At 48.8% G+C, this 22,218-nt stretch overlaps 1 protein-coding gene across 1 annotated transcript in view; it reads left to right on the top strand.

Annotated features, from left to right (window-relative positions):
* Window positions 1–21,764, top strand: part of C2H4orf50 (chromosome 2 C4orf50 homolog) — a 69,358-nt gene extending 47,594 nt beyond the window's left edge. The window contains exons 9-13 of the mRNA XM_010370049.2: window positions 3,752–3,808; window positions 5,839–6,021; window positions 12,349–12,397; window positions 14,661–14,782; window positions 20,213–21,764. Coding sequence (XP_010368351.2) covers window positions 3,752–3,808; window positions 5,839–6,021; window positions 12,349–12,397; window positions 14,661–14,782; window positions 20,213–20,458 — 657 coding nt within the window. The 3' untranslated portion in view covers window positions 20,459–21,764. The remainder of the gene's footprint in view (window positions 1–3,751; window positions 3,809–5,838; window positions 6,022–12,348; window positions 12,398–14,660; window positions 14,783–20,212) is intronic.
* Window positions 21,765–22,218: the final 454 nt, after the last annotated feature.

The following is a 22,218-nucleotide window of genomic DNA, read 5'->3' as shown; positions in this document are numbered from 1 at the left end:
ACTCTATGATCCCTTCTCTGTTAAATTTAAAAATGCACATATGTGGTTTATTTAAAAAGTCAAGCAGGTTTACAGTGTCATATAAATAAAAGTTAAAGCCCTTCCTCTGTCAGAGGGAAGTGGATGTGTCTATGACACGGCGGTGCAGATGCAAAAGTATACAGGTACCAGAATTGCACAGAATTTAACACGCAGACGCACACGCGTAAAACTGGAGAGAGCTGAAAAAGCTCAGTGAATTGCGGCCATTTCAATTCCTGGTTGTGATATGACACTATAGTTTTGCAAAATATTCCCACTGGGGGAAACTGGGCAAAATGTACAAGGGTGCACTCCAGCCTGGGTGACAGAGCAAGATCCTGTCTCAAAAAACATGTACGAGAGAGCTCTCTCTATTATTTCTTACAACTGTCTGCAAATCTTAATCATCTAAATTTTTTTAAATAAAAAATATAAAAGTTTTCCTTCTTCTCAACCTCAACATTTTCTGACTTCCAATATTTTTTCAACCCTATCTACCCACTTTCTGAATGTGTGTAGATGTGTACATGTTTGAAATTATACTGTACAAAACTATTCTACATCTTCATTTTCTCATTTAAGAATCTTGTGGTATTTTCATATCAACACATACAAAGTGACCTTATTCATTTAAAATCGTGTGTATTATGTCATCATGAGGCCAAATCATAACTTGTTTAATCAAGTTTTTTGTTGGTGGAAATTCAAGTTGTGTCCGTTTCTTTGCATTACAAATGCAGCTTCAATGAACATTTTTATCTCTCGGCATATACATCTGCTGTATATCTAAATGGGAAATTTCCAGCAAAACAAAGGATGTATAAATCATTAACTGTGATAGGGAATGGCAAATAATCCTCCAAAATGATAGTATCATTTTGCTATCATTTTGGAAACGGGTCTACTCATTTGCCCATAACTTGTTATCCTGAATGTTAGCAACTTTACAATTTTTGAACAAGTTGATAGATGAAAAATACAGCCTCAGCATTACAGTATAATTTCTGGCTCTTCTCCCATGTGTTTTTGGTAAGATCAAAGCATGTTATATGTAGAGTTTTATGTTCATTTGTCCATGTGGCTGCATAGTCCTCGTACGTATGACTGTTTGTGTAGTAATCTATGATTTTTTGTCTATGATTGACTGTGTAGTAATCTATTGGGTGGATGTGGTTTCCTTAACTATTCCCCAATTGTTACATCTAGAGCTATTTCTATGAACTTACAGATAACTGTTTATCTAAAACAGTTCAGAGAACTGGGACTACTGGCTCCAAAGGTGGGAATATTGTGGAGTCTTAGCTACATATCACAAATTGCTTTCCAAAGTAGTGGTATCCCCTTCCATGCCACCAGCAATAATTGAGTGTGTCTCGTTCACTGTGTCTTCAACCAACACAAGAGCTAGTATTGCTTTTTTCTCTTATCTGTCACTGGCCTGTGGGGAGGGGGGGGTGTGGAAACTTCAGTTACACGTGAATTAGACTTTAAGTATATTTTAGATTATTTTCATTCTTTTTTCTTTCTGCTCAGTTTCAGTATTTCCTTCGAATCTCTCTTCCAGCTAAATAGTACTCTTTGGATGAATCTAATTTGCTCTTAAACTCACTTTAGTTCTTAATTTCAGTTCGTCTATTTTGCAGGTTGAGAATTTCCCTAGGATTCTTTTTAGCAGTTCTCAGTTTTATGATGAAATTTTTGTAATATAATTCCTGAACATCTCAGTTGCAGTTGCTTTAAAGAGGAAGAGTGTCTCTGATCACTTTATTTCATGTTCTCACCAGCAGTGTAGGAAGGTTCCAACTTCTCACCCTCACTAACATTTGCTACTAGTCGTCTTTTTTATCATAGACATCCTAGTTAGTGGGAAATTGTCTTTCATTGGTTTTGAGTTGTATTTTCTGATGGCTAATAACGTGGGACATCTTTTCATGTGCCTATGGGTCATTTGTATGTCTTATTTGAAGAAGAGTTTATTCAGATTCTTCCCATTTTTCTAATAGGGTTAATTGACTCTCTTTTTGTTAAGTTGTGAGAGTTCCTTTTATGTTCTAGATAGAAGTCCTTTATTAGATATATGATTTGCAAATATTTCCTCCAATTCTGTAGGTTATCTTTTTAATTGCTTCTCGTTTGCTTTTTGATTGCAAATGCCCAATACTTATCTCACTGTGGCATATTTAGGTTATTTCCTAAACTGAAGCAGACAGAAGGCTTAATCCAAGCCTGCAAATATGATTGAGTGCCTTTTGAATATAAGACGGTCTGCTTAAAGCTGGAATTTTACTCTTTGAATATATTAGGAATGGTGTGCCAAAAACAGATATATGGAAATGTTCACTGAAATCTTGTTTGTAAAACAAAGAAACAGAACTAATATAAATTTCCATAAACAAAGAACTGGTCAAATCATTTTATTTCAGCTTCGTGATTAAATAATATGCAAGATTTTAAAAGAATGAGGTCAGTTTCTATGTGTTAATATGAAAATAACACCAAAATTTTTGTATCACATACAAACTGATCTCATTCTTTTAAAATCTTGCCTATTATTCAATTATGAAGCAAGATGCAAGATCTTTTGCGTAATATAATTTCATATACACACATTCTGACCCATATGAGTATGTTGGTCAGAAGAGGTTGGGGATGAGGAAGAGGCTTGTGGCTTTTTATTTGATTTTTTAAACTGACTACAAAGGGACTGAGAGAGTTAAAAGAACTCACACAACACCTGCTTTGTTGTATCTTATGGCTCAGGAATCCAGACAGGACTCGGCCAGGCTCTTCTGCCCTCCAAGGGATCAGTGGGCATGACTCAGTGGTATCCAGCTGGATGCCAGGCTTGGCTGGGGGATCCCTGGCGACCTCACTTACATCCTGGCCCCTCTGCAGGGTGGCGGAAGGCAGCCCCCACCTGTGCCTTCCCTTTTTCTGTCATGTCTCACAGTCTCCCCAGTGGGCACTTGGGATTCTTAAATCCTGGCTCAGAAACAGAAGAGACCCAAAGTGGAAGCTGCCATTTCCTCTTCAAGGCTGGACCCATAAAGGCCCCAGGGCCACTTCCACTGCATTGTGTGAGTCAAGGCTTCTCAGGCCTGCCCAGATCTGAGGGAAGAGGATAGGAGCCCCCTCCACAGGGAGCAGTCTCAAAGAATCTGTGTCCAGCTTTCATCTGCCCCTAATAGTAACATGAGTTTATTGATCACTGACAGATGCCAGGGCTTGTTCTAAGCACTTTACATGAATGGGTTCACTGAATCCTCACTACAGTTCTCACCAGCGGGGGGGGGGGGGGGGGGGGGGGGGGCACTCATATGAGCCCCCTTCACAGATGAGAAGACTGAGGCAGAAAGAGTGTCTTGCACAAGATCTCAGTTCCAGCGACTGGCTGAGCCGGGATTACGACCCCTGGTGTCTGGCTCAGGAGCTTGTATATTTACCACAAGACCAGAAAACTGCCAGGCTGCTTGGAGACTCAGAAGAGAGCTTGGAGTTGGCCCCAGCTACTGTAGCTGGGCAGAGCTGATTCTTGAGTATTCAGAACATCTGCCCTCCCGTGATCCTGCCAGGCAGGTGGTGGGAAAGGCCCCTGTTCCCAGCACTGAGTCCCCCTGAGGGTAAAGAGGGCAGGCAACTGCCAGCTGCTCTGAGCCCGGCTTGCCTGGGGAAACTCTGGACAGTGGTAAATGACAGTGCAGTGCTGTCAAAAATGTCGCTTTTATTTCAGCTTGAAGAACTTCAGAAAAAGCAACATGAAGCAAAGTTGGCGGTGACTCCCCTGAAGGTAATATGTCCATAAAATCAATATGAAGTGCCTCTTTCAACAGGGAGTTTAGTATTTTTCCTATTAGACATGTAATCCACCTGTATTGTATAAAAGTTTGGATAGGGCCAGGCGCGATGGCTCACACCTGTAATCCCAGCACTTTGGGAGGCTGAGGCGGGTGGATTGCTTGAGCTCAGAAGTTTGAGACTGGCCTGGGCAACATGGTGAAACCCCATCTCTACAGAAAACACAAAAATTAGCCGGGCATGGTGGCATGCGTCTGTAGTCCCAGATACTTGGGAGGGCGGAGGTAGGAGGATTGCTTGAACCCAGGAGGTCAAGGCTGCAGTGAGCTGAGATCACATCACGCTCTCCAGCTTGGGCAACAGAGTGAGATCCTGACTCAAAACAAAACAAAACAAAACAAAACTGGAAAGAACGAAGGAGACAGAAGGCAGCAGCCCCTGCTTGTACATGGCATTTCCATGTCTTTTCCTTTGGTATGTTTCCCATGTGTTTGAAAGCCTACGATGTCTGTACGTTTGCCTCCTCCTGTTCCCACTCGACAGGGTGACCTAGGAGGTGGGTTCCAGCCTTTGAGGCTGCACTGTTCATGCTGGGGTGAAGCGCGAGACGCCTTGGTTCAGAAAATCACCACCCCTGCACTGTATGCTCAAACACCTTCCTTTCTATCTCGCTCTCTCTTTTGTATCATTAATTGTATATAAACACTGTGACGCACTTTTGGTTTTTTTGAGACAGAGTGTCACTCTCTCACCCAGGCTGCAGTACAATGGTTCGATCTCGGCTCACTGCAACCTCTGCCTCCTGAATTCAAGTGATTCTCCTGTCTCAGCCTCCCAGGTAGCTGGGATTACAGGCATGCGCCCCATACCTGGCTAATTTTTGTATTTTCAGTAGAGATGGGGTTTTGCCATGTTGGCCAGGGTTGTCTTGAACTCCTGACCTCGTGATCCCCCCCCACCTCGACCTCCCAAAGTGCTGGGATTACAGGCGTGAGTCACCATACCTGGCCGATGTAGTTTTTCTCAGAAAGGTTTTCTCCACGTGTCTAGACATTTATGTTTAAGATCAACTCCAGGAAATGTCATTACTCGCCCACAGGGTTTAATATGTTCTTTGCTAGCAGGACACGGAATTTGGTTAAGGTAACACATTTCATCTCGAACATGGGCCTGGATCTGGGGAGAAGCTGGGGGCTCTGCTCTTTCTTTCTGGTCTCAGGGCAGAGTGGAGAGGGAGGTGCCCTGGGCTGGGCATCCGCAGAACCCGGTTATGCCCTGGACTCCCGCTGACCTGCAGAGTCATCCTCCCTCTGGGGCCTCAGTTTCCTCAGCCGTCAAATCAGAAGCATGAGCCACACAGTTCCTAAAGTTATTTCCCACCCCACATTTCCGTGTCTGTCTGAGCCTCGAGTTGGCGCCTGTAAAATGAAAATCGTCGTAATTCCTGCCGAGCCTCTGCAGACGTGGTAGCTGGGAAAGTGCAGAGCAGACCGTGGAGCTGCTGCAGTGCAAGGTTTCCCTCCTCCTCCCTCTCATTGCCATCATTTGCTGTGGAGCGTTTCTTTGGATGAAGACCACAATCCCTTATAAAGTGCTATCTAAATGTGAGATAAGGATAGAAACACGACACTGGGTAGGTGCCTCCCTGCACCGTCTCCTTTTATCCTGGTGTCCAGTGACAACCCCCATTGTACAGACGGGCAAGTCGAGGTGCAGAGGGGAGCTTGCTCACAGAGCTGGTCCGTGGTGGGGCCCAAATCCACGCTCTTGACCCCTGCTGCCCTGAGCCTAGACCATGGGGAGGGCAGTGTGGAGCCCCTGGGTGTGTGTGGCCGTCTGCTCCGAAGGCAGCCTGGCTTCTGGGTGCAGGGAGGCGTTGCAGGGAGAAGCCTGCTCCGCTGAGCAGAGGGAGAGTTGGGGATGGTGAGTAGGGGCCTCAGCTGACCCTCCGGCCCCCAGTCCCCCAGCTCAGCCACACAGCCCTGGTGGTAGCTCTGCATCCATAGCCTCCCTCCCTTTCAGGCCAAGATAGCTTCGCTGGTCCAGAAGTGCCGGGAGAGGAACCGCCTGATCACCCACCTGCTGCAGGAGCTGCACAGACATGGGCTGGGGAACCTCCTGCTCTCTGAGCTGGCACAGAACATGCTCAACGACGTGGCACTGGCTGAGTACGCGGCCACCTTCCTGGCTCCGGGAGTCCCAGAGGTAGAATCCCAGAGACGGCCCTGTCTCTGCTTCCTATGGGGTGTGGGCACGTCCCTTGCATGCCCCGGCCTGGCCCAAACAGCCCCTCCTTTCCTCCCTGTCTCCATCCACGGACACTATCCAAGAAGACACCCCCTGGCTTTTCCTCTGTGCCCATGCCTATGCCCTGGGTGGGCATGGGAAGGTGCATCTGGCAATCCTGACCCTTTACAGTGCTCAGGAAATGGTGCAGTGCACAGATGCAAACAGTGATTGTAATTTAGCATCATATAAGCTTCACTGCATGTGTCACAAGATGGATCTTTTGTGCCGGGACCTGTGCACTGGTCACTTCCTCTGGCAGGTTGCTTCAGTCACCCCATGACCTCCTGTCCATCCTTCAAGGTACAGGTGTGACCTTGCCCAGGCAGCCTGCTCTGAGCCCTGCAGACCAGAGAGTTAGCCACAGCCTCCCCTGTGCTCCATTGCATGTGGCTGTGCATGACGGGGCGTGAGCAGGGAGCTCTCCCGGCTGTTGCAGGGCTTTGTGGGCCCCTCTCCAGTGGGCCCAGAGCTGCTCCATAGCCTTTTTTGTCTTCCCAGTGCCTGGCTCTGAGAATCTGCCACAAACCTGGAAGAATGTTTGTTGAATGAATGAAATAATGAACCAAAGGAATGAGAATCTCTTCTTCCAGTGGTCAACAAAAGAGGAAATTGAGGCCAGAGAGGTTAGGAGATGTGCTCCGGGTAACACAGGTAGTGCAAGTGGAGATGAATGCCAGCTCTCCTGACTACAGTCGGCACCCATGGGTGCCCAGCCATGCCTGCCCACACACATACATGCAGCCCCCTTCCTGGGGACAAGCCAGCAATGCCCCTGCCAGACCAGCTCCGCTCCTTATGTGCGCGGGCGAGACGCAGCTCCCACGGTAAACACAGCCGGGACTGTTTTCCACGGTCCCTCCAGGCTCTGCCTATAGGACTTGCTCTCAGCCCCTTGGCACCAGGTCTGAGTCTCCCTCTGCAGCTCTGCCCAGTCTGGTCTCTGCAAGGCCAACCTCCTCTGATCCTTCCTTTCCCTCACAGCCTTCAGAGGTCCCTTCTGGTCCAAATCATTGCACAGCAGAGATGGAGGCCTGGAGGCCAAGAGGCATATTCAGGGCCATTTGTTGACTCGGTCCACAGGCAGAACTTGAATCCAGAGCCCCAGGCTCCCAGTCTCTTGCTCTTCTCTTTGCCCAAGGGGTACAAGACTCCTTCAGAACTAGAATAGGGGTAAGAAAAGAGCAGAATTTTGTCAAAATGCCTTCATAGTCCTTGAGATCCACTACAGACCTGATATCTGGGGGTTAAGTGAGATAAAATTGAAAGCAGGCTGGGTACGGTGGCTCACGCCTGTAATCCCAGCACTTTGGGAGGCCAAGGCAGGCAGATCAGAAGGTCAGGAGATCAGGACCATCCTGGCCAACATGGAGAAACCCTGTCTCTACTAAAAATACAAAAATGAGCCAGGTGTGGTGGCACATGCCTGTAGTCCCAGCTACTCAGGAGGCTGAGGCAGGAGAATCTCTTGAACCAGGGAAGTGGAGGTTTCAGTGAGCCGAGATCACACCACTGCACTCCATCCAGCCTGGTGACACAGCAAGACTCCGTCAAAAAAAAAAAAAAAAAAAATCGAAAGCAGAGTTCCAGGTTGTGAAAGTATCAAACAGCAAATGCAGCTGGTGTCACCCTGGAAGGCCAGCTGTCTGTCTGCTGAGGGGACATCATAGCAGTGGCCCACCTTCCAAGGGCTGCTCCCCATTCTCCTAGGCCATGGAGCTAGAATTGAAATGTTCACTGGGGTTGGATAGACTGACTTACAATGACCAAACTCACAGAGAATGATGTATACACTGGAACATTAATTTTTAAGTTTCCTATGAGAAATAGAACTATTATGCAGGTTGAAGTATCTGATGGATGGATGAAAAATTGTCAGCATATTCTCTCCCTATAGTAGAATTATCTGGAAAATCAAATTTTTTCATTCATTTCCTCATCTGTCATTTGAGAGCCCAGAATGAGAGCAGGGAGAGTTATAATAATGTCATCGGACAGATGCATTCATCTCCTATAAGGATGTGTTTCTGGGCCCGGACATGCTTCCGTGGACCAGGGTGTCCCTGACAGACCTTTTGAAAGTGAAAAAAAAGTATGATGTGTTTCAGAAACTCAGAGAACTCCAGAGTGGGGGGGAGGCTGGGCTGATGGGAAGCCATGGGGAGGAGTGGGGGGAGGCTGGGCTGGATGGGAGGTCACAGGCACCTGTGCCCCGGCGGGGTGTCTGCCTCTTGGTTCTCAGTGGAGAGCAGGGTGGGAGTGGCGTTGGCAGCTCCTCCTACTGGTAGCCAGACAGGAAGCAGATCCAGTGCTGCTTGCTTGATGGACAGTAACTCTCGATTCAGAGGACACAGATGGAATTCCCGATGGAGGCCTTTGGGCTCTGGATAGGAGCCCAGGAGGACTGCCAGGATGGCTGAGGAGACTCTGATGGGCTGGAGGTAGGAAGTGCCAGAGCAGCAAGGGACAGGTCCTGGGAACTCCAGCCAGGCAGTGGAGGGTTGATGTACCTTCCAGGAACACCCCTGGACGGTCCTGGGCTCCTGGTGCCCACAGTGTCCTGAGACGCTCCCATTCTCTGGCCCCTACCTTTGGGATGGGGGCATGGGCTGGGCTAGGGTCCCAATTGGACAGGCTGCCTTCATTTATCCAGCCAAGCCATGGTGGCCAAGGCTCACGCTGCCCTCCGCCTCGCACGCTCTCCATGGATCTGCTCACTCCAACTTCCCAGCATCCTGCTGCAAGGGTCCACAGGGGACCCTGAGCCTCAGCATATCCCAGGGCTGTTGAGGGGGTGGGGGCTGGGCCTCGGGATGGGACCACTAAACTCTACCCTTTCAGGAGGAGGTGGCATGGCCTGATGCCCATGCAGGCAGCAGTCAGTGACCACCTCCCCTCCCTGCATGTGACTGAATCTTTGTATTTCCATTATCTTTGCTTGTCCTGGTTTGGGTGGGTGGTGGAAACTGAGCCTCAGTGGGTTCATCCCCAGTGCCCTTTCCACAGGCATGTGACGATGGGCTGGGGGCCATGGGTGCTGGCGCCACTGTCTGTGCTGGTATCTGCTGTTTTACCGTCCGGGTCACTAGCATCCATGGGTCACCCTTGTATCTGCCCTGGCTTCCCTACTCCTGCTGTGCTGATTCTCTCCAGCTCAGGTGCCTGTTCTGGAGATGGAGGGAACCCCACGAGGTCAGGCTGGCCATGGCAAAGGTCACTCTTCCTTCTGCTGGGAACACGGGTCTTGCCACCTCCCTGATGTTAGCTGGAGATGGGCCCTCAGGGAAGGCAGGCTCCTGCTGTTCTCAGATTCCTAAAACCTCTCTGGAGTTCTTAATTCCACCTTGTCCCCTGGACTCCTTGAGTGAGCAGGGCTCAGGGCACCTTGTTGGGCCTGTTTTGCTTCCTCTCCCATTCCCCTACCGGCCCCTAGCCCCAGGGGGCCTTTTATTTTTCCTGTGTTTTGCCTGGACCTACTCTGTTGATATTCACAAGCGTGAAATGAGACACCTTTGCTGTCTGTACTCAGTTACCCTGTCCCTGAGACCTTGGAGGCAGAGGCCCGGGTACCAAAGGAGAGGAGAAGAGGGGTGCTGGGGCTCACCTGGGTCACAGCACTGGCTAGGATGGCAGCTGGCTCTCCTGCCCTCCCCTATTGTCTGCCCCTGAGGTCCAATCTCCAGATGGAAGTTCCCATCAGAGAACAGAGGACTCCGGAGCTTCCTGTGCTCCTGGGGCGTGGTTTCCTGTCCTCTCTCTGGGCATGGAGATTCACCAGCAGATGATGACAGCTTCATTCTCAATAGTTACCCATCTCATGAACTTGACACTTGCCTTTCACCTGCCTAAGCCACCTGTCGTCTTCGGCCGGGTGGAGGCTGCTGTCCCCAGATGGGGCTCTGTGAGGTTTGAATAAGACCCCATGTCAGATGCCTGGCGCCGCACCTGTCACACACACACACCCAACAGCTTTTGGGGCACCTCCAAGCAAACCCTCAGTTTTGCTCCTCTGGGCACAGCCAGGGGCCTTGGGTGCACTAGCAGGGGAGAGTCTCCGGTCGAGGCAAAGAGGTAGGTGACCTAGTAAGGAAGATGCTAATTTTACCTCCTCTCGCCCTGCTGTTTCTTCCTCCTGCCACCTCCTGCTTTCCTCTGGGTATTTATCAACGAGATCTAGTTGCGGGCCTTTGGAAATGGAATCTGGTCTAAAAAAGGGGCAGTCATACTCAGACGATTGAAGAATTGTCCCTCAAAACCCTGAACTCCCCCAGTTCATTAAATCTGCAAATCCCCAAGCCTGGGCCTCCAAGGATCCAGGCAATTATTTTCTCTTGAACTCTTGCCTTTATGAAACTTAGAATATTTCCCTAAAAGTCTGCGTGGGGAGAGAGGCAGGGCTCGGGAGAATGTAGCACAAGTCTTCATCTGTCCCTTACTCTGTGTCACTGGCATTTAGTGGCCATTCCTTCTTGGCCGGGCGCGGTGGCTCAAGCCTGTAATCCCAGCACTTTGGGAGGCCGAGACGGGCGGATCACGAGGTCAGGAGATCGAGACCAGCCTGGCTAACACGGTGAAACCCTGTCTCTACTAAAAACTACAAAAAACTAGCCGGGCGAGGTGGCGGGCGCCTGTAGTCCCAGCTACTCGGGAGGCTGAGGCAGGAGAATAGCGTGAGCCCGGGAGGCGGAGCTTGCAGTGAGCTGAGATCCGGCCACTGCACTCCAGCCTGGGCGACAGAGCAAGACTCCGTCTCAAAAAAAAAAAAGCCCAACTCTGCCTCTCACACAGCCCCTCTCCAGCCACTCCAGGCCCATGCGGTAGTTGAGGAGCTGGAAGCAGACAAGGGTCCTTGCACCCCAATCACATACTGAATGCAGGCCCACCCAGAAGTCAGTTGAGTGCACCTGAGGCTGCTCTGCGGGTGTATCCTCTACGAAGGCAAACCAAACCTTAGTCTCTCATTGAAGGAGCCTCTATCTAATGAGGAGACACCTGACTTTAAACCCAGGGGCAATAAAAGGCATTCATTCAAAGCACTGGAAATAAGCAGAGAGGAGAGAGAGACAGATTGGAGGAGGAGGAAGCACTCAGACCCGGCCTTGAAGGACAGAAAGCAGGATTTAACAGCTGAAAAGATGGAGTGAAGGTCTCAAGGCTGCGAGAACTGCTTGGGTACAGGCACGGGGGTGGGAGAGTCCATGGTGCTTGAAGCCACAGCAGTGTTGATACGGGCGACAGCAAAGTGCTCTAAGAGCACCGTTCAGGAGCAGGCATTGTGCCTGGTACCGAAGGCTCCCAGGAGTGCTGGTGTGATCCGGTCACTACCAGAAGATGGCTGAGCCATTACCCATGTCCCTGAGTATTAGGCCCTGCACCAGTCAATTCAGGTTAGAGGGGACCCTCATAGAACCCAGGTGCCGCTGCAGCACAGGAGGGGCTGTGTGAGAGGCAAGTGGCTGAACTCTGCCAGGTGGAGTCAGGGAAGACTTCACAGAGGAGGCAACATTTGACTTGGGCCTTGACATCTATGTAGAAGTTCACCAGAGACAGAAAGAGAGGGCAGGGCCCTTCCAGACATGGAGATGGTCTCCTATACCTGGAGGAAGAGTGTGACCAGGGTGTTGGAAGTGGAGACAGGGAAGACAGCTATCACAGAAACACCCAGGAGGAAGCAAGATCCAGGCTGCTGGTCTGGAAACAACTCTCACCTGCCTTGAAGATCCAGCAGTTGTTCTTACTCAACCACCTGGGGGCCATGGGCCAATCAGTTGAGTGATCATTGCCATCTCACTTCTCACCTGCCCCGTGCAGTGCGGAACCAGGAGGACACTGGTCTGTGCGGTGGTGCACTCAGACCCAAGCCTGACCTGAATTCCTGGGTGATTAAATCAGGGGCCCCAGGGGAGACATCAGAGCACCGGATGTCCTCATTAAAATGTTTTTTAATAGCGGTTTCTAAAGCACTTTTATTACTGTCTCCGTTTGGAGATTTAATTTGAGAAAAGGAAATGGAATCATTTTTCTGTGCCTGTGTTTCCTAAGAGCAAAACCAATTCCTGTTCTCCTTCGAGCATCCTGGAGAGAAGAGGAGGGAGGCCTTCATGCACACAGGCAGGGCTGGTCCTACACAGAATGCAGTTTTTTCGGGGAGGGGTGATGGCCCTGCTTGGCCCAGTTGCAGTGCTCTGTGCAAGGCTGTCCCTCCAGTGCCATGCAGAATAACTGCCCAGGTGTGTTTTCTTGCAGACAAGCCACCACCTGGACATCAAGTCTGAGATGACGGCAGCTCTAAGAGGTCAGTGTGATTTTTGATCAGGAAAAGCGTGTGTACTCAGAAAAAGTCCAGGCCAGCAGGACGCTGTGACTGGTGGGCCAGGGGAGAGATGCCCACTGTCACGTTCATGCTACTAAAAGGAATGGGACCCACTTCTCCCTCCCCCTTTCCTGTGTGGCATTGTCTTCTCATTTCACAATGAGAACACACTGGAAAAATACAAACCTTCAAATTCCTCAGTGCTAGAGTTTCACTCCTGGAAACTCATCCTAGGTAGATAATTCTGTATGTGGAAAGATTCTGTGGACAGGCATGTTCCTGCCAGTGCATCTGTAATAGTGAAAAATTGGGGGAAACCCTCAATATTGTTAACGAGCCCATATAATCAGTGAAATACAGCATAGTCATTAAAATGGTACTGAAAAACGCCATGCAACAGCATGGGAATTACCATGTTCTACTAAGTTCAAAACTGTTAGGATATGGGCCAGGCATGGTGACTCGTGCCTGTAATCCCAGCACTTTGGGAGGCTGAGGAGGGCAGATCACAAGGTCAAGAGATTGACACCATCCTGGCCAACATGGTGAGACCTCGTCTTTACTAAAAATACAAAAATTAGCCAGGCATGGTGGTGGGCGCCTGTAGTCCCAGCTACTCGGGAGGCTGAGGCAGGAGAATTGCTGGAACCCGGGAGGAGGAGGTTGCAGTGAGCCGAGATCATGCCACTGCACTCCAGCCTGGTGAAAGAGCGAGATTCCATCTCAAAAAAAGAAAAAAAAACTGTTACGATATGGAATGTTTCATATAATTATAGCTGTATGATTCTATGTGCACATCTGGGTCTGATCTGCAACTTAGGCTAGGACAGCAACTAAAGTACTAGCCATGGTTACTCAGAGAGATGGTAACATGAGTGCTTTTTTTTTTGGTTCTGTTATTTTTATTATTCATTTATTTATTTATTTTTGAGATGGAGTCTCACTCTGTCACCCACGCTGGAGTGCAATGGTGTGATCTTGGCTCACTGCAACTTCCACCTCCTCTGTTCAAGCAATTCTCCCACCTCAGCCTCCCCAGTAGCTGAGATTACAGGCACCCGCTGTCATGCCTGGCTAATTTTTGTAGAGACAGGGTTTCTCCATGTTGGCCAGGCTGGTCTGAAACTCCTGACCTCATGTGATCTGCCTGCCTCGACCTCCCAAAGTGCTGAGATGACAGGTGTGAGCCACTGCGCCTGGCCTATTTTTATTATTAAAAAGAAAATTAAGCCACTACCTGACCAGACAGAATTTTCCTGGGCCTTCTTTTACTTTTTTTTATTTCAATAGTTTTGGGGAAACAGGTGGCATTTGGTTGGGTCTTGTTTAAGCGCAGCTTACTACCCTGAGTGTGGGGGTGGGATGGGGCTCCTAAGGATTTGTTTAGTGTTGTGTTTGGATCAGGTGCTTGATAAAAACATGTAGAACATCTGGATGGTGTTACCTTTAAGACCGAGCTGCTATTGAGATCTGTTCATCTAGTGGTTCTTATTTCTAGATTCTATTCTTGCCAGCTGTGTGGTCTTAGATGAGTTCATTAACCTCTCTGAGCCATACACTCTTTAACAGGAGGTAAACATGACCTTCCTCTGGAGTGTCTGGCACCTGACACATAGCATGACGTCAGTACATGACCAGAGAAACCTGTTCTCAGTCTTTGACGCCTCAGGATGGGCCTGTCCTTCTCTACCTTGGCCTTCTGTCCCTACACCCTGACTTGGCACCTGTTCTCCCAGTTGGAGAGGCACAGATCCTAGCTGGTCTGCTTCTGCCACTAATTTTCTCTCTGTGGCCCCAGGCAAGTCTCCTCCCCTCTCTGGCTCAGCTTCATCCCCTTTCAAAGAAGGACATGTACTAGACCGATTGGGTTATTTTTTCACTGGACATGTCTGGAGGGCCACCATGTGCCAGATCCCACATAGGTGTTTCTGGGCTTACGAAGCTAAGCCGGCTTGCGAAGGCTGTGGTCCCTGCATGGAATGAGCTTGCAGCCAGGTAGGGGAAGGCGAGGCAGGCAGGCAGTTTTCTGGGATATCCCAAGATCATGAGAGCGCCATCAGAGGCGTGTGGGTGAGGTGCTTGGAGAGCTCAAAGGCATCTGAGAGGGCCTCTGCCCCGGGGCATGGGATCTAGGAATGATCTGGGAATGGCTAGAGAGTGAAGAAGGCTATGGCAGGGCCCAGACACTTGTAGACTTTTCATCTGGGTTCCTGGTGGAGGCTTGACTGAGAATTTTCCCTTCCAGCTCAGACACACCTCTTGAATCCTGAAATGGACAGCGTCCTCCAAAGCTCATCGTCTTCAGAGTCCTGGCCTGTTCCCGAGCCGGAGTGGCCAGCACAGACAGCCCGACTGGATTCCCTGAAGGTGAGAAGGCACCTGTCACCTCATTTCGTAAATGAACTTTGTTATTGAAAGTACAACACATTTACAGCTTAGCAAATTATCCAAGCAATATACACCTGGAAAAACACCACCAAGTCAAGAAATAGAGCACGACCCACTCCCCAACAGCGCCCCCAGGTTTCACCCTCAGTCTCTTTCTATGATCTAATTTTAATGTTTGTTTCTGCTCAAATCATGTGTCCTAGGTCTGGTGACTTTTTTTTTTTCTTTTTTTTTGAGGAGTCTTGCTCTGTTGCCCAGGCTGGAGTGCAGTGGCACGATCTCGGCTCACTGCAGGCTCTTCCTCCTGGTTTCAAGCAATTCTCCTGCCTCAGCCTCCCAAGTATCTGGGGATTACAGGTGCCCACCACCGCGCCCAGCTAATTTTTGTATTTTTAGTAGAGATGAGGTTTCACTCTGTTGGCCAGGCTGGTCTCGAACTCCTGACCTCCTGATCTGCCCACCTTGGCCTCCCAAAGTGCTGGGATTACAGGCGTGAGCCACCGCTCCCAGCTGTCTGGTGACTTTTAGTGGATGCTGGACATCATATATGGAACACTGATGATACAATGTGAGGTCTGACAGTATCTCCATCCACGGAGGACTTCCTTTGTTCTGGTCAGAGCAGATCATCTTTCTCACCTCAGCGCTGAGTCATCGAGGAGTTCCAGTGCTCAGGAGGTCTGCTGTGTTTCTGGTTCACGCTCACTCCTAGGGCATAAAAGCCTGTCGAGTATTTCAGAGCCCTTTCCCCTGTCGGACCCAGGAGGCTGCTCAGAGCTCTCCTTAGCTTTTCACCTTCTCAGTTGGCTCTTTCCTGCACAGACCCTGCCTTCACCTCGAGGGGAAATACATCCTCAAGCGACCTGCTCGCTTTTCTTGGCTTCTCTTTTGTTTTCAATTTTGGTCCCCCAAGTCCTCATATCCTTGGTAGCTCTCAGATGCCTCCAGACAAATGTTTTGTTACAGTCCCCCTACCTTTTCTAGTTGCACTTACTGCAGGTTTGGTCCCGAAGATCCTAATCAGTCATTGCCAGAGCAGCACTCCCCTCTGTCTTCCCAGAGAAAACTTATTTTACTTATGAGCTTTGGGGTCTGGCAAATCTGAATTCAAGTCCCAGTCCCTACCCCTTTTTAGTTCCGTGTGATATTGGGCAAGTACTTCCTCTGCCTGCAGGTAACTCTCAGCTGTGAAATGCGGCTGCCTGCCTGTTACTGTTAGGAGGAGAAATCAGGCAGGCAGAGCTGAGTGTGTGCCTGGCACATCAGAGGTGCTCACAGAAAAAAAAAAACAGAAAGCAGCCATTACTCAGAAGGAAAACTGCTCTTATTTTATTTCAGCCGATTGTATTTTTTCTCCCTTCTTTTATCCCTATGGCTTCTTTCCTGCCTGCATGATTACATTAATTTGTTTCATCTAAAAGATGAAACAGACAATAATATTTACCTCTCAGGCTTGTTGGGACAATTCAGTGAAATCATGCATATGAAGTATTTATTACAGTTCCTGGAATCAAAAATAGGGGAGGTATTCAAAAAATATGATAGCTATTGTTATTGACCTTAAACTTTTTTTTCTGACTGGTAACTTTCATTTTAAATGACTTCTTTTCTAGGAATAAAAAAAAAGTCTTGATCATTCCTAGGTTAATTACCTCTGATTTCTTATTTTGGTCTACCTTATCGGCAGCAGGTAGAAGATATTCTAGGCAGCCTGGGCGCAGTGGCTCACGCCTGTAATCCCAGCACTTTGAAGGGCCGAAGTAGGTGGGTCACTTGAGGTCAGGAGTTTAAGGCTAGCTGGCCAACATGGTGAAACCCCGTCTCTACTAAAAATACAAAAATTAGCTGGGCATGGTGGTGCATGCCTGTAGTCTCAGCTACTTGGGAGGCTGAGACAGGAGAATTGCTTGAACCCTGGAGGCCAGTGTTGTAGTGAGTCAAGATTGTGTCACTGCGCTCCAGCCTGGGCAACAGAGCGAGACTACATCTCAAAAAGAAAGAAAGGAAAGAAGGAAGGAAGGAAGGAAGGAAGGAAAGGAAGGAAAGGAAGGAAAGGAAGGAAAGGAAGGAGAAAGAAGGAAAGAAAGAGAAAGAAAGAAAAGAAAAGAAAGAAGGAAAGAGAGAGAAAGAAACAGAAAGAAAGAAAGAAAAAGAAAAGAAAGAAAGGAAGGAAAGAAAGAAAGAAGAAGAAAAAAAGAAGAAAACATTTTAGGTGAAGGGAACACTTGCAAAGAGATGGGAGGGTGAGTGCCCATGAGGCATTTGGAGGCATGGCAAGCAACATCGCTGGAGCATGAAGTATGAGGAGGTAGAGAGGAGACGAGAAGAGGATAATGACGACAGTGATAGCAACAGCAGCGAAACAGAAAGCACACCCAAATCTTACTGTGCCGGCATTGGCTCAGACAGTCCCACAAAGGGCTCACCAAACAGATATCAGCATCAGCTCCACTTTACCTGTGAGAAAAGGTGAGGCACAGAGGGGCAAAGTCCACCCAGCTCATAAGCGGCTGGGCCGGGCTCCCAACCCAGGGCGCCTTGTTCTGGAGCTGACCCTCTGATCGTTACGTGGCCAGATGGTGCATGGCCTGGATGGGGCGGGGTTGGGGGAGAGGAACAGTCCCCTCCTCCCTCCCTCAAAGTTCCAATCTGGATCTCAGTGTGAGAACAAACTCTCCAGTGTCCGCTCTCGGTGATACTGGCCAGAAACCTGTAGCAAAGCTTCTGAGGAAAGAGGTGAAGTAACATGTTGCATGAAAGGATAAACCAAAAACGCATCTTAATACCCTTATGGTTCCAAGTTTGTCAGGTGTTCTTCAGCTTTCTTCAAAGTCATCGCCACAAACACAGAATCCCACTGGACTGGAAATGCTGTGGACTTGAAATGATTTCCTCTGTTGGAGGATTTCCTCTGTTAGAAATAATTTCAAGTCCATAGGGGACTTCTGTTTCTTTGTAGCAAGATGGCAGAATGTCAATTTAAACGTTTTCCCCGTGCTTTGCACGGTACCTGGCCCACAGGAGGCCTTCAGGAGCACTTGTTGGGTGAGTAGTTAGCCAGAGACAGGGGACATCAGGCTGTTTCTCTGGAAGGCGCACGGCACCTGCTCCTGGTTCCCAGCACTCCATTTTCGCTGCAGTCTTGGTTCTGTCCAGTCATCATGAGCATCTGGGAACACAGCTCCTTGCCTTGGGCAAAAACAGACGGCAAGCCACGTATCTGGGCTGGTTTTGGGGAAGAGCTTCCCATGCTGAAAACAAACTTGTTAAATAATGACACCAGGAGATTCGTGATCTACAAGGAAAATGAGGCATGGAGTTTTGAAGGGCAGTAACTAAATTTGTCACGTCACACAATTCTGTTACTGTATGGTTGAGCTTAGCGCAAAAAGGAGAAGAGAGCTTAAGAGTACACAGACATGTCCTGAAAAGGCTGACAAATCTTGAGTGAATGAGGAAATGTTTAACCCTCTGTAACATTGGCCTCATCCCATCACTCACCCACTGAAGATCCAACACTGCATCCCAGGGTTCAGCTGTTCCTGTGGTGGGGGATCATGCAGGCTTGAGAGCCATATGGCCTGAGTTCAAATCTTGTAGCAGGCTCCTATTAGCTGTGTGGCCTTGGGCCACTTCACCTCTCTGGGCTTCTGTTGCTTCATCTGTATGGTGGGATAATAATAATAGCACTTATCTCCTTGGTATTTTGTAAAGATGCAATGAATCAATACCTGGAAAGCACTTGGAAGGATACATCGTAAGAACTCAGTCAATTTTCACTGTTGTAGATCGAACCCTAGGAAATTGCCAATATTATACTACTCTTTCCCTCAAAAACAGTAGTTTCATATTGCTTAAACTATCATCATCATCATCATTATTATTATTATTTTGAGATGGATTCTCCCTCTGTTGCCCAGGCTGGAGTGCAGAGGCACGATCTCGGCTCACTGCAACCTCTGCCTCCCAGCTTTGAGCGGTTCTCCTGCCTCAGCCTTTTGAGTAGCTGAGATTACAGGCGTGCACCACCACACCCAGCTAATTTTTGTATTTTTAGTAGAGACAGGGTTTTACCATGTTGACCAGGGTGGTCTCGAACTCCTGACCTCAGGTGAGCCACCCACCTCAGCCTCCCAAAGTGCCGGGATTACAGGCATGAGCCAGGCCGACTATCATTATTATTATTATTATAAGATGGAGTCCAGACTCTATGCACACATTAGTCAGCCCAGAATGACCTTGCGTTTTAAACACATAACAGAATCCTGCTCCTCCCCAAAAGCCGAGCTCAGACACTACCTCCATGAGACCTTCCCAGATCTTCAGTGTGCAATCTTCACTTCTGTCCTGGAGCCTTCGTCAGCACCTGTGGGTCTCTCTTTGGGCTTGAACACTGCAGCATAATATCTAGTTTATGTGTCTGCCTGTCACACTGGATTGGAAGTGCTTTGAGGGCAGGGACAAGGTCAGGCTTGCCACATTGTGATCGCCGATTCCCTGCCTCTGCTGTCTAGCCTCTTCTTCAGCGTCTTCCACCGGCAAGGCAGAAGGCCCTGCACATTGCAAACCTGCGGCTGCTCTTGTCTCCTGGGACTGGTGGAGAATTTGGCTCCATTCTGCAGATCTGTCTGGCAAGGCACAGACACACCTGACATACCTTTTAGAGGAAGGAGAAGAGGCATTAGCAGGACTCACATGTTACCTGGTGAGGCGGTCCTTCCTGTCATTTGCAGGAAAGGTGCCTGAGAGGTGTGAGATGCTGGTTGTGACGGGATCGCAGGTACAATAGTGACTGGAAAGGAGATGTAGAAAGAGCAGAGATTTGAAATCAGATGGGCTTAGCTTTGAATTCTGAGCCAGCCACTTCAGAGCTAATACATTTAGTGAAGGCATTTAGAATCTCTTAAACTGTTAAGTGGGTTTTCATCTCTAAAGTGGGCCTGATGATAGCTTGTTGGGGGAACTAATGAAGGCAAGTAAGATGACACATTTGGGGAAAGCCCTGAGACATGCTGGGCATGAGGTTTGCAACCAGCAAGACATTAGTTCCTCTTTCAAGGGAAGGTCACTTTCTCTTGTCACTGGGAAATAGAAAATTTATAGAGGACATCCACTCTACAGGACTCTTGACTGTATTGTCAGGCACCTGCCGCATGACGTGGAGGGGGAGTCTCACGCTGCCCCAATCTCATTTTCTGACCCAGAGCACAGTAATGATAGCGTGTGTCTCATTGAACTGTCACCAAAGGAAGTGAGCCAATGTGTGAAGAGTATTTGGTGCCAGGTACAGAAAATGCCCCGTAACTGTTAGCTATCCTTGTCGTCTCTTCCTTTGATTAAATGTGTGAACGGAGGGGCTTTTACAAACATTTGGATGCAGAGACCATTTCACTGTCCTCTTGCCCGCAGCTCCCTCTGTCCTTGGTGTCCACGCTTGATCCTGGAACGTGCCTGGCAGCGGTCACTGTGGAACCAGGACTCTCCGCACAACGTCTGCAAGAAAAAGGCGGAATGCCCTGTCCTGCCCTCCAAGCCGACAACGTCCCAGCACCCTCCGAGCTCCTGAGCCCAGCGAGGATCCTGGCTTTTCACCAAGAGCTTAGACAAAGCATTTGCAGCAATTCCCAGGTCCATAAATCACCGCTGGAGTTATAAATGTAATAGGGCCACTCATTCTCCGGAGCCATTTCATAGACTCCATAAATATTTGAAGCGGAACCTTCAGAGAGTGCTTTAAGAAATTGGTAGCAATCAAAGTCCTCATTTAGTGGCCAGTGGTTTTGCCTTCGGCTTGGGAATTTTGTGTTCAATGTCAGAGCCTGAAAGAAATGCTGGCCTGTGCCTGGCAAATTCTGAGGAGTTTGGCTTTGGCAATGTCGAGGCAGCAGAGGAAATATTTACTGTACCAAAGCCTATTGGATGATTGGCCCAGAGGTTCTCAACTGGGCGCTGTTTTAGCCCCCAGGGAAAATCTGGCCATGTCTGGAGACATTTTGGGTTGTCACAGCTGGGACGCTGCTACTGGCATCTGGTGGGTAGAGGCCAGGGATGCTATGAAACATCCTACAATACCCAGGCCAGCCTCCTACGGCAAAGAATTACAGCCCGAGGTTCGCCAATGCTGAGGCCGAGAGCCCAGGACGGATCTCACAGCTCTGAACATGATCGGCCATGGAGAATTTTCTGCCCCTGGGGTCCTTCTCATGTTTTAAAGGATTTTTTTGTCTACTAAGTGAAATCCCTAACTTAAATCATTACATATTTTACATTTAAAAACATTAAAACTAACCAGAACTTTCTAATCAGTCCATTCACTCCAAAAATGTCTATCGTTATCCACTGGATGCCAGGCAATGTGGTATGTAGGAGAAGAGATGAGTCAACGTTGATCCCAGTGCTGGGGACCTCACAGCACAATGGGAGAGATACTCCTGTGAGTAAATCAGCATGCACACAAGTGTCACCTGTGCCCTGAGCGACAGGATGAAGGCAAGGGTCAGTTCTACTTGGCTTGGGAGAATTGGAAGTCAGCCACAAAGGAATGGCTGAGCAGCGTCCTGTGGGTGAGGTGGGAAGGGCGCTGCCATATGAGGGAACGCATGTGCAAAGGCCCTGAGGCATAAAACTGAACTGCGGATGTGCCCCGGGAGGGGAAGTGGGCAAAGCATGCGCTTCTCAAGCCAGCTACAAGCAGTCACTGCCTCGTTCCCATCCAGCACCCCTTCCTTCCCCCAAGAACAAAGACTCATGCCCTGAATCAGGTGGGTAACCCAGGAGAAGAGCACTTCCATCCTGAGGGCAGCCCCCCATAAAGAGAGTCCAGGGGGCTTGGACGACACACACCAGACCCTGACCCGGGCTCACTCACCAGAGATGCCACCTCTCTCTTTGGGAAGGGGCTGAGGAGGGGCTTAAGGAAAAGGCCAAAGCCACTACCTCTCCAATTCTGTCCCCTCCTGGAAGTGGCTGTCCCTTCCTGGAAGGACAAACAAGGACAATGACAAGGAACTGAGGGCTCCCCAGGAAGTGTCAAAGTGCGTAGATTTATTTTAACATGGGTTAGCTTTTTGTTTTGAAGTGAAAATTACACGAAGTTCCCACTGGCTCCTCCCCAGGCTTCCCTTGATGTTAACATCTCATGTGACTTATGTTGTACAATTATAGAAACTAGTGGGTTTTATTTTGAGGAAAATTGGGGAGCCATTGAGACGTAAGAAAGGCAGCCTCAGCACATCGAGTTCCACCCTTTAAATTCGTTTATGGGGTTTTCTGATGGGTTAACACATTCATCCATGTATTCCTGGATTGATTTACCCAGAGATCTGTCTGTTTATTTATTCAATATGCGTTTAGTGACTGCTGTGCGAGTGTCTGACTAGATGCTGCTGGGGAAGAAGTAAAGATGATGCTGTCCA

Source organism: Rhinopithecus roxellana, chromosome 2 (assembly GCF_007565055.1).
Source record: "Rhinopithecus roxellana isolate Shanxi Qingling chromosome 2, ASM756505v1, whole genome shotgun sequence".
Lineage (NCBI taxonomy): Eukaryota > Metazoa > Chordata > Mammalia > Primates > Cercopithecidae > Rhinopithecus > Rhinopithecus roxellana.
Note: the sequence above shows the minus strand (reverse complement) of the source record. Positions and strands in the feature narration are given on the sequence as shown.